The sequence below is a fragment of the Gastrolobium bilobum genome, unplaced genomic scaffold (genome assembly GCF_033153095.1).
Source record: "Gastrolobium bilobum isolate Gb01-03AN ecotype WA unplaced genomic scaffold, APGP_CSIRO_Gbil_v1 utg2979, whole genome shotgun sequence".
In the NCBI taxonomy this organism is placed as follows: domain Eukaryota; kingdom Viridiplantae; phylum Streptophyta; class Magnoliopsida; order Fabales; family Fabaceae; genus Gastrolobium; species Gastrolobium bilobum.
In genome coordinates this window covers 209,833-224,540 of record NW_026896612.1, presented here as the reverse complement: position 1 = coordinate 224,540, position 14,708 = coordinate 209,833, and the positions used below count along the sequence as shown (strand labels likewise).

The 14,708-nt window shown below is 36.7% G+C and overlaps 1 protein-coding gene across 2 annotated transcripts; it reads left to right on the top strand.

The window, feature by feature from the left end:
* The first annotated feature begins 4,308 nt into the window (after nucleotides 1–4,308).
* LOC133300918 (ATP-dependent helicase rhp16) lies at nucleotides 4,309–13,386 on the top strand. Of its 2 annotated transcripts, none has more exons than XM_061500499.1 (16): nucleotides 4,309–4,466; nucleotides 4,834–4,950; nucleotides 5,298–6,472; nucleotides 6,816–6,938; nucleotides 7,094–7,167; nucleotides 7,673–7,736; nucleotides 7,849–7,995; nucleotides 8,086–8,171; nucleotides 9,727–9,796; nucleotides 10,453–10,581; nucleotides 10,767–10,997; nucleotides 11,499–11,603; nucleotides 11,676–11,828; nucleotides 12,372–12,460; nucleotides 12,562–12,642; nucleotides 12,733–13,386. In XM_061500499.1, the coding sequence occupies exons 1-16, from the start codon at nucleotides 4,421–4,423 to the stop codon at nucleotides 12,803–12,805; spliced, it is 2,763 nt and encodes a 920-aa protein (XP_061356483.1). In that variant the 5' UTR covers nucleotides 4,309–4,420; the 3' UTR covers nucleotides 12,806–13,386. The 2 variants fall into 2 exon arrangements, with proteins under 2 accessions (XP_061356483.1, XP_061356482.1); XM_061500498.1 differs by having other exon boundaries at nucleotides 4,831–4,950.
* Nucleotides 13,387–14,708: the final 1,322 nt, after the last annotated feature.

Here is a 14,708-nt window from a genome sequence, read left to right as displayed (position 1 = left end):
GGGGCCTTGGTGGAGGAGGAGGTGGTGGAGCTGGTGGAGGAGGAGGGGGTGGATTGGGTGGTGGCTCAGGACATGGTGGAGGCTTTGGAGCTGGCGGTGGTATTGGTGGAGGTTCAGGAGGTATAGGTGGTGGAGCAGGTGGAGGGGGTGGTGGTGGTGGTGGTTTAGGTGGAGGTTCAGGACACGGGGGAGGATTTGGTGCGGGTGGTGGTGTAGGAGGTGGGGCTGGTGGAGGACTTGGTGGGGGAGGAGGAGGAGGTGGAGGTGGTGGTGGGGGTGGAGGACTAGGTGGAGGTTCGGGTAGGGGAGGAGGCTTTGGTGCAGGTGGCGGTGTTGGTGGAGCTGGTGGAGGAGTTGGTGGAGGAGGAGGAGCAGGAGGTGGTGGTGGTGGCGGTATTGGTGGAGGATCAGGTCATGGTGGAGGCTTTGGTGCAGGTGGCGGTGTAGGGGGTGGTGCTGGGGGAGGAATCGGTGGAGGAGGAGGAGCAGGAGGAGGTGGTGGTGGTGGAATAGGTGGAGGTTCAGGTCATGGTGGAGGCTTTGGTGCAGGTGGTGGTGTAGGAGGTGGTGCTGCTGGGGGAGGAGTTGGTGGAGGAGGAGGAGCAGGAGGAGGTGGTGGTGGAGGAATAGGTGGAGGTTCAGGTCATGGTGGTGGCTTTGGTGCAGGTGGTGGTGTGGGAAGTGGAGGTGGGGCAGGTTTAGGTGGAGGAGCAGGCGGTGGTCGTGGTGGAGGTGGAGGGTTTGGTGTTGGAATTGGCATTGGCATTGGTGTTGGTGTTGGAGCTGGAGCTGGAGTTGGAGTTGGCCAAGGGTCTGGTAGTGGCGGAGGAGGTGGGGGTAGTAAACATTAACCCATGTATTAAGGTTATTTGAATTAATGTCCCTCAAAATGTGTCCTTTATGTCAACGTGTTTTTATTGAATATGAGGTTTGGAACAGTTTTATTACAATTACGAGATTCATGTTAATAACACTATCCATTCAGGGGTATCTACATTTTTCCTTTATGTTAAATGGTTTAATTGTCAACTGTTTTTTTTATATTGAGAGGATGGAACCATCTCCATTTGAGAAAACTGTAATAAATTACGTAATCGCAAATCATGTATTACCTTTCTCAAATTCTGTATATGGTTTGATATCCAGAGTTATGTCATATATAGTATAATTCATCTTTACTTTGATGACCAATAAAGACTATCTAATCTTATCTATCCATTCATATTAAGCAGCGTTGAAGTTGTACTTTGGTTAATCTCCAAAAATTTATTATTGCTTGAAATCTTTATTAATTTGTATGGGATACTGAGTTTCAAACTTCATGTTGTCGCTATCAGTGGCAGAGGATCAAAGGTCTTCTTAAAGAAATTATTATATTTGCACAATTCTAGCCATGTATTAATCATTCAACACTCACATCGTCATCTTGCGCGGTTCAATTATTATAATCTAATCAAATGGTGGTAGTTTAGTTGGTGCATGAGAGCTAAGCAGGTAGGGGTGAGAGCATTTGTTCGAATCTCTACAGTACCACTTTTGGAAGGAGTTTAAGACTTTAATCCTGGACCTGCCCCGAATCGGATTAGTTGCGAAACAATGAACCGATTGAAATATTTCTAAAAAATAATTATTATAATCTAAAGCCACAACTCATAAAATAGCTAATGTAATGTCCATTTCTTTCCATACGCAAAAGAAAATAATATTAGAAATGCTTTAATAAATAATCACACAGAGGCTTGTCTAAGAAACCCACCAACATCGGTCTATATTTCTAATTTGTCTAACTTACGTAAAGCTATATTTTATCCTCGTCAAAAGTTGCCAAATCTCGAAAGTTAAATCACCAAATCTACTTAAAAACTTTTAGTTGTTCACTATATTTCCATACGTTAGTAAGTATGGACCCAATTTTCTATTATTTCTATCATGGACTTTGTGGAAAAGAGAGAATTATCCCACTTCACCAAAACAACACTACTATGCTTTAGATGAAAACAATCTTCCAAGGTAAGCAACCTTATTTACAAAACAATAATTTTAAATAATTAAGAAAATACCAAAAAATTAAATTTTTAATTTTTTTTTATCACAACGAGTTTAACAGTTTTTGTTAATTCTTAAATAAATAAACAATTTCAATCACTCTTATCTATCTAATTGATAACCTTACATCTTAATAGAATTTCACAAGATTTTATTAAATTTTGGCATTACTCTAATTTATTTCTCCCATTGTATCAAACTTAACACTAAAATGCTTTTTTTTTTGGTGTGGAACACTAAAATGCTTTTATTACTATGTACCAAAACCAAAAGCAACCCACTGTCCAAAAGATATACCATAGTATACCGAGGGATCTGGACCGTTGATATATGATGTATGTAGTCTATGATTGCAACACGAAAGACTATTTAATACACTTTGTATGTTACACAATACTTAAATTAAAGAGGGATAAAATATTCAACTTATCTTTTTTTTTATTCTTATTTTATCTATTTATCTTTAATATTATTAGATCAGAATCTTAATTAATTTTTTTTTCTATCCTCTTGAGATTTTGATCCAATGGTGACTGGAAAAAAAAATAGACATAATAATCCATTCCAATTAAATGTGCATAAAAAAAAGGAAACACATGATTTCTTTAGTTTTTTTCTTTCCTTAAATCATCACCAAATACTTAAATATTTTTTTTGTAAAAAATATAAAAATAAATTCTAACAATGTAATTAGATAAAGAATAATTATACTTATTATCAACTAAATTTACTAACTCTTATTATCTTTTTTTGTAACCGTTAGACAGTGATATAGAGGCTTTTTTACCCTTATAACCCTTTATTATTAATTAATTACCGATTTGACCTTGATTATAAACTATTTCAAAAATTTAACCCCCTCAGAAAACATAACACCAATCTGCCCCTGTTTGACCGTTGACCACCAAGTCTACCCGGGTACACCCCTCTGTACCCGGGTATTTTTTGAAAATTTCTGTCTACCCGGGTAGGGAGGCGTGTACCCGGGTATTGTTCTTCGCACCTGAGAAATTGCTTGAATTATTTACCCGGGTAGAGAGGGGTGTACCCGGGTAAATCTTCAACCACCCGGTATGATTACTCTTTGGATCTCCCATGCACTCTTCTTCTCCAAGCTTTGAATATGGAGGCACCGACTATCACGTGCTCTGCCTCTGCAACTTTTTTGGGTCTGTAAAGCACACAAATATTTTTCAATGATTATTTCAGAAAGAGAATTCTTAGTTAACAGTATAAATCCACAACCACAAACCTTGTCCCATGCATGTCTTCCCTGAACGTGATAATTCGTCATTTACCAGTAAAATGAAAAGCTGCATGCTCACACTAAATTTCTGTACCATGAACCCTGTCTTTATTTTCTTTCCGTCTCACTCTCCCCAATAGACCCGGTACCACATTTATATATAGGAGCGCGATTTTGACGTACATAAAAGTAGACCCCATCATAATCGATACGAACAGGGACCGCTTTGATGAGCAGTAAAGTGTTGATGTATGGAAATTCCAAATCCATTCTCAAAGCTAAAAGCTCTTCAAATTGGTTAGGCATGCTTAACTTGATAATACTGATCTATCTCATTAGCTGTAAAAAAGAGAGAGAAAATACCAAATGGGTGGTCGAAGATTTACCCGGGTACACCCCTCTCTACCCGGGTAAATAATTCAAGCAATTTTTCAGGTACGAAGAACAATACCCGGGTACACGCCTCCCTACCCGGGTAGACAAAATTTTTCAAAAAATACCCGGGTACAGAGGGGTGTACCCGGGTAGGCTTGGTGGTCAACGGTCAAACAGGGGCAGATTGGTGTTATGTTTTCTGAGGGGGTTAAATTTTTGAAATAGTTTATAATCAAGGTCAAATCGGTAATTAATTAATAATAAAGGGTTATAAGGGTCAAAAAGCCGTGATATAGAATATGATGAAAAGAGGAAGATGAGAGAGTGCTTCAAGAAAGAGAATTTTTTTTTCTATCAAATAATAACAGTTGATTTGATTTTATCAAATAATTTTAAAAGAGATAATAAACTTAATTAATGATAAATATAATCTTAACAATAACCCTAATGAAATTAAAAAAAAAAGTACAACCCTAATCAAAAGATAACCCTAACCTCTCCCAATTAGATAACGAGAAAAGATTAGATTAATTTAGAGGGGCCCACATTGGTACGGTGGTCTTCATAACGGAGAAACAGCACTGGACGCGTTGTTATAGTGTCACTTCCCGCCGTTTCAGTGCTTGTCCGCATTTTATCACTGTTAAACCATGTCGTCTCTTTGATTCTCACGGAAAAAACGTGGTTCAATAGCAAACCCTAAAACCCTCTCTCTCTCTCTCTCTCTGTGTGTGTGTGTGTGTTTGTGCGTCAATGGAGCTTCGTTCTCGTCGACGCGTTTCCAACACCACGGTTTCCGGTAACGATATCTCTCTTCCTGTGATTTTGTATTTTTTATTTTCATTTTTTTTTGGCTTTTTGTTCGTTTCCATAGTTTGGATGTTGACTTTGTTGATCGCCGAGAAAATATTATTGAATTCTGAGCGTTCGGAATTTGGGGTGATTTCTTTCTTTTTTTCTTTCTTTTTTTGTCGTTTGCTCAAATGTTTTGAGCGAAATCTGAATCGAAATAATTAGGATGGACGCTCGATCGTCGGGTTCTTGTGTTGTTGAACACTTTATTGCGGTTAATTAGGCTTCGTTATGTATGGTGTTGAGTTGAGAATTGTTATTTCAAATGTCGCTGTTTACTTTGTGAAATCGTTGTTTATTGTGATGTTCAGCAGGGAAGGAGAAGCAACTGAGGGATGCCTCTGGGGATGTTGAAACTAATGGCCAGTGCAGCAATAATGCCGATGAAGGCGTTTCTGATAAATCTTCACATTCAGATTCTGATTTTGAAGGTGTATTTCTTGCCTTTCTTCCTTTTTTGAAATTTTTTGATGAGTTTCGTTTTAAGATATTGCAAGTGTTATCTACTTTAAAGGAAAGGATATCCCTGAAGTGTTTGTAATCTTAACTTGAGGAAATGCGTATGATCTAGTAATATGTCTATTTAGGATTCCAGTTAACATGTAATTGGACTTCGAATGAGAAGAAAGGAGAGTAAAATTTACCAGAAAACATTTTGGTTTCCTTTCCGTGGAAGAAAATTGAATTCCTTTTATACCTGCAAATTTAGTGGTGAATTTAATCATGGTGACATATCTGAAAGTGTTTTTTTTTTTTTTTAAAATAAATTTCCATACAGATGAAGAGTTTGGTGGGAACGTCCTTCTTGACTTGAATCAAGAACCGACTTCAAGCATTTGTATTTCTGATGGAGAAGATAATGCTTCTGATTTTTCTGATGGTAGCAAGCCTTTATCTAAAAGGGGAAAGGCACAGTCCAGAAAGAAAAGAAAAATATTGAACTTGAAAACTGGAGAACCGAGTGGTGTAGAGAAAATGGTGGAGGGTGGGGATGATGAGGACTATTCAATGCTTCTCCCTCAATCAGTTCCCATCAATTTGACTATGGCGAAAAAGAAGAAAAAAGCAAAAAAAACAAGAAAGGAAGATTCTCAGACAGTGTTATTGTGGCATGCTTGGGAAGAGGAGCAAGAGAAATGGATTGACGAGAATTTATTGGAAGATGTTATCATAGATCATCAGAGTGAAGTGATGAATGAAACTGCTGAGCCATCCTCAGATCTGACTATGCCTTTGCTAAGATACCAAAATGAATGGTTAGCTTGGGCTTTGAAACAAGAAAATTCTGCAACTAGAGGAGGAATCCTTGCTGATGAAATGGGAATGGGGAAGACTATTCAAGCGATTGCCCTTGTCCTTGCCAAACGTGAATTCCATCAAATGAGTTGCGAACCAGATGAACCCTCACCTTCACCAGAGTCATCTAGAGTCTTGCCTATGATAAAAGGAACACTTGTGATTTGTCCTGTGGTTGCTGTCACTCAGTGGGTCAGTGAGATTGATCGATTTACTTTGAAAGGAAGCACCAAGGTGCTGGTTTATCATGGGGCAAGGAGAGGGAAGAGTGCTGAACAGTTCTCGGAGTATGATTTTGTAATAACAACATACTCTATTGTTGAGTCTGAGTACAGAAAGTATATGATGCCTCCTAAGGATAAGTGTCCATATTGTGGAAAATTATTTTACCAGAATAAGTTATCTTATCACCAGAGGTATTTTTGTGGGCCTGATGCTGTTAGAACAGATAAACAATCAAAGCAACTTAAGAAAAAGAAAAGAGATGTTACTAAACAGAAAATCACAGAACCAGATTGTTGGAATGGAGAATTGGAACAGGGTTTTATTAAGAAGAAGGAAGAGGAGATGCGCTGCAGAAAAGAAGACCCAGATGCAATAGGCAGGGAGAAGTCATTTCTACATGCTGTAAAATGGCAGAGGATTATATTGGATGAGGTCAGTTGTGATAATGTACTATGGTTAAAACCTAATCAAATTATACTACTTCTCTCTCTCTTTCTAAATTTTGTTATTTTATGAAATGAAAGAGTTATTTTGTATCTTTTTGTTGTTCTGTTACTGCCACTTTCTCTATTTCTAAATTTTGTTTGCTTACTTTTTAATCATGTTATCTGTGATCTCCTACTTATTGTTATAGAAAATTTTAGTCCAAGTTTTTTGTTGTTGTCTTCGTAACACTATTTTTGTATTTCTTGTTGGTTCTTATTTAATTGCAATATTATGTTATGAAATCATCATTGTATGTTATTTGACTTAGGTACACTTCTATGTTTTTTAGGCGCACTATATAAAATCTAGACATTGCAACACTGCAAAAGCAGTTCTTGCTTTAGAGTCTTCCTATAGATGGGCATTAAGTGGTACACCCCTTCAGAACCGTGTTGGAGAGCTGTATTCTTTGGTAAGTTTACAATCTTTTGGCTGTAATCTATCAATTTTGTGTTTTTGATATAATTTGTTAAGTACCAGCTCTTCCTAAAAGCTGTTAGGTGGAGGATAAGGAATGGTTTTATATCTCATCTCCAGTATAAATTAACTACAATGCCACGTATGCAGGTACGGTTTCTGCAGATAGTTCCTTATTCCTATTACCTGTGCAAGGATTGTGATTGCAGGACACTTGATCATAGGTATGGCTTACATTCAATATATTTAATGAACCGTGCGGATTCTAATTTGGCAGGCAATAGTTGTATTTGTGAACTTGATAACTTAACTTATTCGTAAGGGCTTGATTATTATTATTATTTTTGTTTTGTTTATCCCTCTCTTGACTTTAAGAAAGGAACTGATTGTCAACTTGTTCTCATATTGTTTAATATCAATCAAAAGCCTGCTTGAAACTTTGAAGACTTATTGAATCTATTGGGTGCCATTCATGTGGAACAGAGAAGAATGTCCTTTTATCGAGAGAATAATTCATTATATTAAATATTTAGACATTATATTTAAATAATTATACCCATGTTTCAGACTTTGCAATGTTGAGCTTTCTGTAACATCTCAGTCTTTCTGTACTGCTTTCAATTACTTAATCATTATACTAATGGGTTGTGTCCATAAGGTTCATGCATAGGCATATTTGCTTGTAGATTATTGAATTGTTGACTATGTTATCCCGGTGCCCTTGTGCAGCTCTTCTAAACAATGTTCAAACTGCTGCCACAGTTCTGTTAGACACTTCTGTTGGTGGAACAAAGTAAGTTCTGCAATTTGATGGCTTTTTTTATGTTCACCATTTCTGTAATTTCATAGAAATTGTTTTAGCTGACATGACATGTTCTTTACTATTCATGTTTAATCTTGATTAGTATATTGCCACACCAATTCAATCATATGGATATGGTGATTGTGGAAGAAGAGCTATGATATTGCTTAAAGACAAAATTTTAAAGAACATAGTTCTAAGGCGCACTAAAATAGGCAGGGCTGCTGATCTTGCTCTTCCGCCTAGAATTGTAAGTTCTTATTTCCCATGTGGTGGCTAAGTGTGCAGGTCTGAATATGGAAGGATTGCATATTTATTTTTGCTACATTTCTATTTGCAGGTTTCTTTGAGGCGGGATAGCCTGGATATAAAAGAGCAAGACTATTACGAATCGTTATACAATGAAAGTCAGGCTCAGTTTAATACGTATGTCACATTCTTGATATTAAATCTTACTGCAAAATATGGTAAAGCTGTTTGCTCTTTGAAAAATGTGAAATAATGCTTTTGACAAGGGGATGAATTCCTTGATCAAATCACCGAGTTATGAATCGTCAAATGTTCCTTTTGTTATTTGAGGGTAGTCTGATGTGTCAACACATAAGCCAGAAAATCCCATCAGAAACTTTTACCTAGCATCTGGTTAGTTGGGTTTGGCTTACCATGCCTTGACTGAAATGTATGGGTTGCCAAACTGGTTTACATGTGATTCCTAGAGGAATATAATTAGTTTGTTAACAGCCAATGGGTTTAGTGTCATGTATTCTCCATGTTTTTATGATGATATTCCATTACAACTCATTATCATGATTATTTGTTGTAACCTTAATTCCTTTTTCTTGTTTTTTCCACTTCTCAATTGGAAGGAAGAGGGAGGAGAAGAAAGACGTGAGGGGGAAAAGGATGGTTAATAAACATTGGTTAAGCTGCTTCTGGATATCTCTCATGTCTATAAATTAATTTGTTCCCTTTTATTGGGTTTTTTTTTTTTTTTTTTTTTGGTTGGCGTAGGAAATTGGTTACACAACATTGTCTGGTCCTTCTGTTTTACTTTTTTTTTTTTATATAATTTTTTTAATATTTGGATGATATATTGGAATTGAAGAAAATGAATGAGTTGTTTTTTGATTATATACACTAATCTCTCTTGTTTAATTACCTGTTTGTCCATTCTATTCTTGTGAAGAACCTTGGGATGCACCACCCCAAAAGCTAGCTCAAAGGGTGGGAGTGCCCAAAGCCTTATAAACTTCACATTAGTTGCACATACAACCAATGTGGGACTATATATCTCAACACGTCCCCTCACACAAGAGCCCATTGGGCTTGAAGAGTGGACAATGCAACAGGCCCAGTCTACCTGTGCTAAGAAATGCCACAAGAGAAAGTGGGGGGCGGCGAGGCTCTGATACCATGTGAAGAACCTTGGGATGCACCACCCCAAAAGTTAGCTCAAAGGGTGGGAGTGCCCAAGGCCTTATAAACTTCACATTAGTTGCACATACAACCAATGTGGCTCAAAGGGTGGGAGTGTCCAAGGTCTTATAAACTTCACATTAGTTGCACATACAACCAATGTGGGACTATATATCTCAATACGCCCCCTCGCACAAGAGCCCATTGGGCTTGAAGAGTGGACAATGCAACAGGCCAGTCTACCTGTGCTAAGAAACCCCACAAGAGAAAGTGGGGGGCGGCGAGGCTCTGATACCATGTAAAGAACCTTGGGATACACCACCCCAAAAGCTAGCTCAAAGGGTGGGAGTGCCCAAGGCTTTATAAACTCCACATTAGCTGTGCACATACAACCAATGTGTGACTATATATCTCAACAATTCTTACCATTTATTTAATAATGGAAAAAATTCTTCTTTTTTGATTTAACTGTGCATAATTTTAATAGTTGGGTATAAACATTATACTTTTGATACACCAACATTAATCCTGACATGGTTTTATTGATATGCTTTCTCCTTTTCAGATATGTAGAAGCAAATACTCTGATGAATAATTATGCTCATATATTTGACCTCCTCACACGGCTGCGTCAGGTGAATGATTTTTCTAATGGAATATGGATCAAAAAAGAACTTTGAGAACTTCTGCTTCCTTTGAGTGATTCCTTTTCCCTCTTTAAATTTTGATAAATTTTCATGAAGAATGATCTGCATTTCTATAATGGACATTCTGGAAATATTGGCCATCCATAACTAAGGAATTTTGAAGTTCTTGAATTTCTATTTGTTTGATCATGTTTCTAAAATTGTTGAGTTTTTTATGTTAGTGATTCTCGATTTGAATCTAACAATAGTGTTGAAGTTAGTTTTGCAATAAAAAGGAATAGCCTGAACTTCAGCATATAGCTTATCGAGTATGAAGTCTTCTCACTGAGCTTTTAATTTTAAAAAATTCTTTCAAATCAAACTCTTACGCTACAACTGGTGTACGAGGACATGTCAACAACAATAATTATAAGTTGTAAAAAAGTGTAGGATAACAATTCATTCCTTTAATTTTAAAACTGAGTGATCTGTTTGAAATATGGTTATATGCTCACTTTATTTCGGTACTCATTTTTCATCTGGGAACTGGTAAGTTAGTTTCCTTCGTTTTTATTAAAAAAAAATATTTAATTTGTACTCTTGTTCTGCCTCTGGAAGGTGTTTTTTTGGCCCATGCGTCTCATACATCTCTGGCTTTTATACAGGCTGTTGATCATCCATATCTTGTGGTTTATTCTCCAACTGCAGCATTACGAGGTGGGAACTCGGCTAGTAATGGTGGTAATGTTGAACAAGCATGTGGCCTTTGTCATGAAGCAGTAGAAGATCCTGTGGTAAGTTCATCTTTTTTTTCTTTTTCTAAATAAACTTATTTATGTCATTATTTCATTCTATATTTTATTATGTTTCCCCTTTATTTGTGTTTTCATACTTGTTTAGTTGTATACAGAAAAGATACTGCTGTCAATTTTAGTGTGCTACTGATTTTCCTTCACATTCATTTTCCTTACTGTTTCAGGTTACCTCTTGTGAGCATATTTTTTGCAAGGCATGCTTGATAGACTTCTCTGCTTCCCTGGGAAAAGTATCATGCCCCTCTTGCTCTAAATTACTTACAGTTGATCTAACTTCCAACAAGGATGTTGGGGTTCATGCTGATAAAGCAACAATTAAGGGATTCAGATCCTCAAGCATTTTAAACAGAATTCAGATAGAGAACTTTCAGACAAGTACTAAAATAGAGGCATTGGTATGTATCGTAAATTTGTTGCTTGATACACTTTTTTCGGTTTCTTCATGTCTGGCAAGTATGAGTAGTTCCACAATCTTTTGTTGGCTTTTCCTTTTACTAATAAGAGTACAATTGAGGAATGGTTTAGTGTACTTTAGAAATTCATATGTTGCATGCTTGGCAAAAGGAATTTTTGTTGTCATTACTTCTTTTTGACTTGAAAAAATCCGATTGCTTACACATATTCTGAAAGTTTATGCAGCTGAAAGGATATGATTGTTGAGATTTTGTTTATTTATTTATTTTGGGTCGGGTGGGGTGGGGTAAGGGTGGAATGGGGTGGGGAGGGGAGGTGTGAGACTAGCATTTGAACAAGTATAGGATGAAACTGAAATAATGCTTCTATGGATGGGAAAGAAAAAAGAATGCTCTTATTAGTTGGTCTATATTCTATGTTCTATGCATACCTTTGACAATCTTTCTTGTTACTCGTACCTGAATGAGTTGAAATGGTTGTAGAGAGAAGAAATTAGATTTATGGTTGAAAGGGATGGTTCTGCCAAAGGGATTGTTTTTAGCCAGTTCACATCATTCTTGGATCTCATAAACTACTCCTTGCACAAGGTAAATATTCTTGGATCTCATTTTCTGTTTTCTGTTATTTTCTGTGACAATAACATGGTGAGCTAATTGCAGTCAGGTGTATCTTGCGTTCAACTGAATGGAAGCATGTCATTGGCTGCCCGAGATACTGCCATTAAGAGATTTACTGACGATCCAGACTGCAAAATTTTTCTGATGAGCTTGAAGGCTGGAGGTGTTGCTCTCAATTTGACAGTAGCATCACATGTGAGCAATCTCCTTTTGCATGTTTGTGTTAAAATTTTGATACCTTTTGCATGTTTGTGTTAAAACTTTTGGTATTCTGCTGTGTTGAATTTTGAGTTAAGTTGTAAAGTAGCTGGAAATGTGTTAGGTGTCGCTTTGTACGAGAAATTTGTTGCAAAATATTTGTTGAATTTTGTACGAGAAACTATGCAATCCATTTTCTGAATCAGTTCATATGTTCTAGAGTTCTATGTAGCATTTGGTAGATGTATTAGAATGGGACGGAACATACTATACGAGTTCTATCTATGTTTGGTTTATTTTAAAAATAGAACAGAACAGCACATGGGGTAAAAAATTCACACATTTTGGTTCCCCTATAAAGGGTGGAACCAAAAGGAACAGAACATAACATTGTGTTCTGTTTGCGTTTCAAACACTACCCTAGTGTATGGTTTAGCTGCATTAATTGGGTCAATCTAAATGCTTTTTCTTTTGTCATTGTTAAGCTGATTTTTCTTTCTTGGTTAACACGTGGCTTCGTTTGTTGGGCGGTGTGCACAGGTTTTCCTTATGGACCCATGGTGGAACCCTGCGGTGGAGCGTCAGGCTCAAGACAGAATTCACCGGATAGGGCAATACAAACCCATCAGGTGCTGCTTCTTGAACTCAACACTTTTAAGTGAAAACAAAATAGATGTAAGGTTAATTGATAAACAGGTAAGTTAGTGTTTGACATTATTTTCATGTACAGAATTGTGAGATTTGTCATTGAAAACACCATTGAGGAGAGGATTTTGAAGCTGCAAGAGAAGAAGGAACTAGTGTTTGAAGGGTAAGTTTTACATGTGAACAGGCTTGAAAGGTGCTGCATATTTTGCCATGATAAGTAATGACATTTTCTTTCTTGTCCCTCCCTTTATAGGACAATAGGCGGCTCTTCTGAGGCTTTGGGGAAATTGACGGAGGCTGACTTAAAATTTCTCTTTGTCACCTAAGCAGGCCTGTTATTTTGATGGGAAAATCTGTTGCTACTTCTAATGTCTATGCGCGGTAAATGCATTATAGCTGTAAATAGGTATATCGGCTATTTTGCCCACTGGAAAAGAAACGTGCGACGCTGCTGTTGAATGTGAATCAGTGGGATTTTGATGCACCATGATTTCTATTCAAACTACCCATCGTATTGGGTGTCAAATGTAACTTTTGAGAGATAAGTTAGCTCGTCAGATATATAAACCATAAAGATGTCCTGGAGTTGTCGGAGATTGAATCTTCGTTATCACAAGTAATGCCTAGCTGTTGATTGAAGTTTATATGTTTTGAGTTTCCGTAGCTGTCGATGGAGGTGACCATTGCCTGTGATACAAATGAGTAAACAAGGATGGCACCCTATGGGATACTTATGGCCTTTTTCAGTTTTGGCTGTTGCGTAGCATTGATTTTATTCTTAGACACATCGGAATGCTGGCTATCTGTAGTTTTGATTGTTGAACCTACCGAAGTTAGTCCCTCACATTTTAGTAATCTGTAACGAATTGACCTAAAAAGACATGAATGAAACTATCTTCTTATGAAATTTAACCAATGGATCTTCCCTTCAACTTTGTTCACGAATTCCAGTCATTATGATTTTGTACTCAAATGTTTATTATTCATCTTAATTAAATATATTAATTATATCCTAAAATAACTAAATATTTAAGGCTTAATAATTTTAAAATTTAAGAAACCAAATAGGAAAAACATGCATATTTTAACGACCAAGTAACTAGTTTTAGGGGGCGTTTGGTTGAGGAGAAATTTTTGGATTACTAGGTAAATGTAATTGATAGGGAAATGGTGGGAAAATGAGTTTGGTAGGAAAATATAAAAAAAGTTGTTTGGTTGGAAAAAAAATTACCGAGTAAATTAGGTAAGATTTATAAAGTCTATGTTTGGTTTGAGGTAAAATATAGACGGGAAAATAAGTGACAATTACAAAAATAACCTATGTTTCTCTCTCATTCTCAAACACATTCACTTCAGTTCTCACTTTTATTCCCTTCTTCTCACCCTCTCCTTGCCCTCTGCATCAATCTTCACACCATTTTCAAGAGTTTGCCCTTCTCTCGGCTTCGATCCCAAAATCAGATGTACAAAGTGGTGGCAAGTACCATGGTTGTGCATGCTGCGACCAAGCAGCAATCAAATCAAGGCAATGAAGCAAGTCACAACATGAAGGGAAGCAATGGAGTTGGTAATAATGGTAAGCAAGGCAAACAATTGAACTAGCAAAGCTTGAATTTTCACAGAGTAGTTTGAATTTTTCACTTTCCAATTTAGATGGCTATCGACTAAAACCCACATCCAAGATAGCTTTCTCAACAATTCAAATGCCCTGCTTTCTGGACCAAATGGAGAAATCTCATGCAAATGGGATAGATGGACATCCTTGCAAAATCTGTCTACCAAACGAAGTCTTTGAAGATTGTCAAGTTCATTTGCCTAGTTAAATTGTAGAATCTCTTGAATCAAACAGGACCTTATTGAAAAATATTTTTGGCTGAAATGATCTTAGGCTGATTCAAATTAATAAAGAAGACTTCAACTAACAAAATAATAATAATGATAAATAGCGTGTGTTGGTTTAGCCTCGTGGATTTGTGGGAGTCCAAACAGTTATTTGAAGCATTGAAAGTGATGAAATATTGTTGGGTATTCATATCACATACTCACATCATTTACATTATATTTTCCTCAATAAACATTATAAAATAACATTTCGTTACTTCAAATATTCAAAAAAAGAAACAAGTATATTTCCCGGAAATTCTTTTAACTTTTTTTATTACAGTCTAAATAGAATACCACACATCTAAAAGTAATTTCCTTTCGGGTAAGGCATTTAAATGTAATTTT

Bases quoted from the DNA above. Each gene is read 5' to 3' on its own strand.
- LOC133300918 (XM_061500498.1), top strand. From the start codon at position 4,421: ATGGAGCTTCGTTCTCGTCGACGCGTTTCCAACACCACGGTTTCCG. The intron at 6,939-7,093 runs GTAAGTTTACAA...CCACGTATGCAG, and splicing joins TTGGAGAGCTGTATTCTTTG to GTACGGTTTCTGCAGATAGT. The intron at 7,737-7,848 runs GTAAGTTCTGCA...AATCTTGATTAG, and splicing joins ACTTCTGTTGGTGGAACAAA to TATATTGCCACACCAATTCA.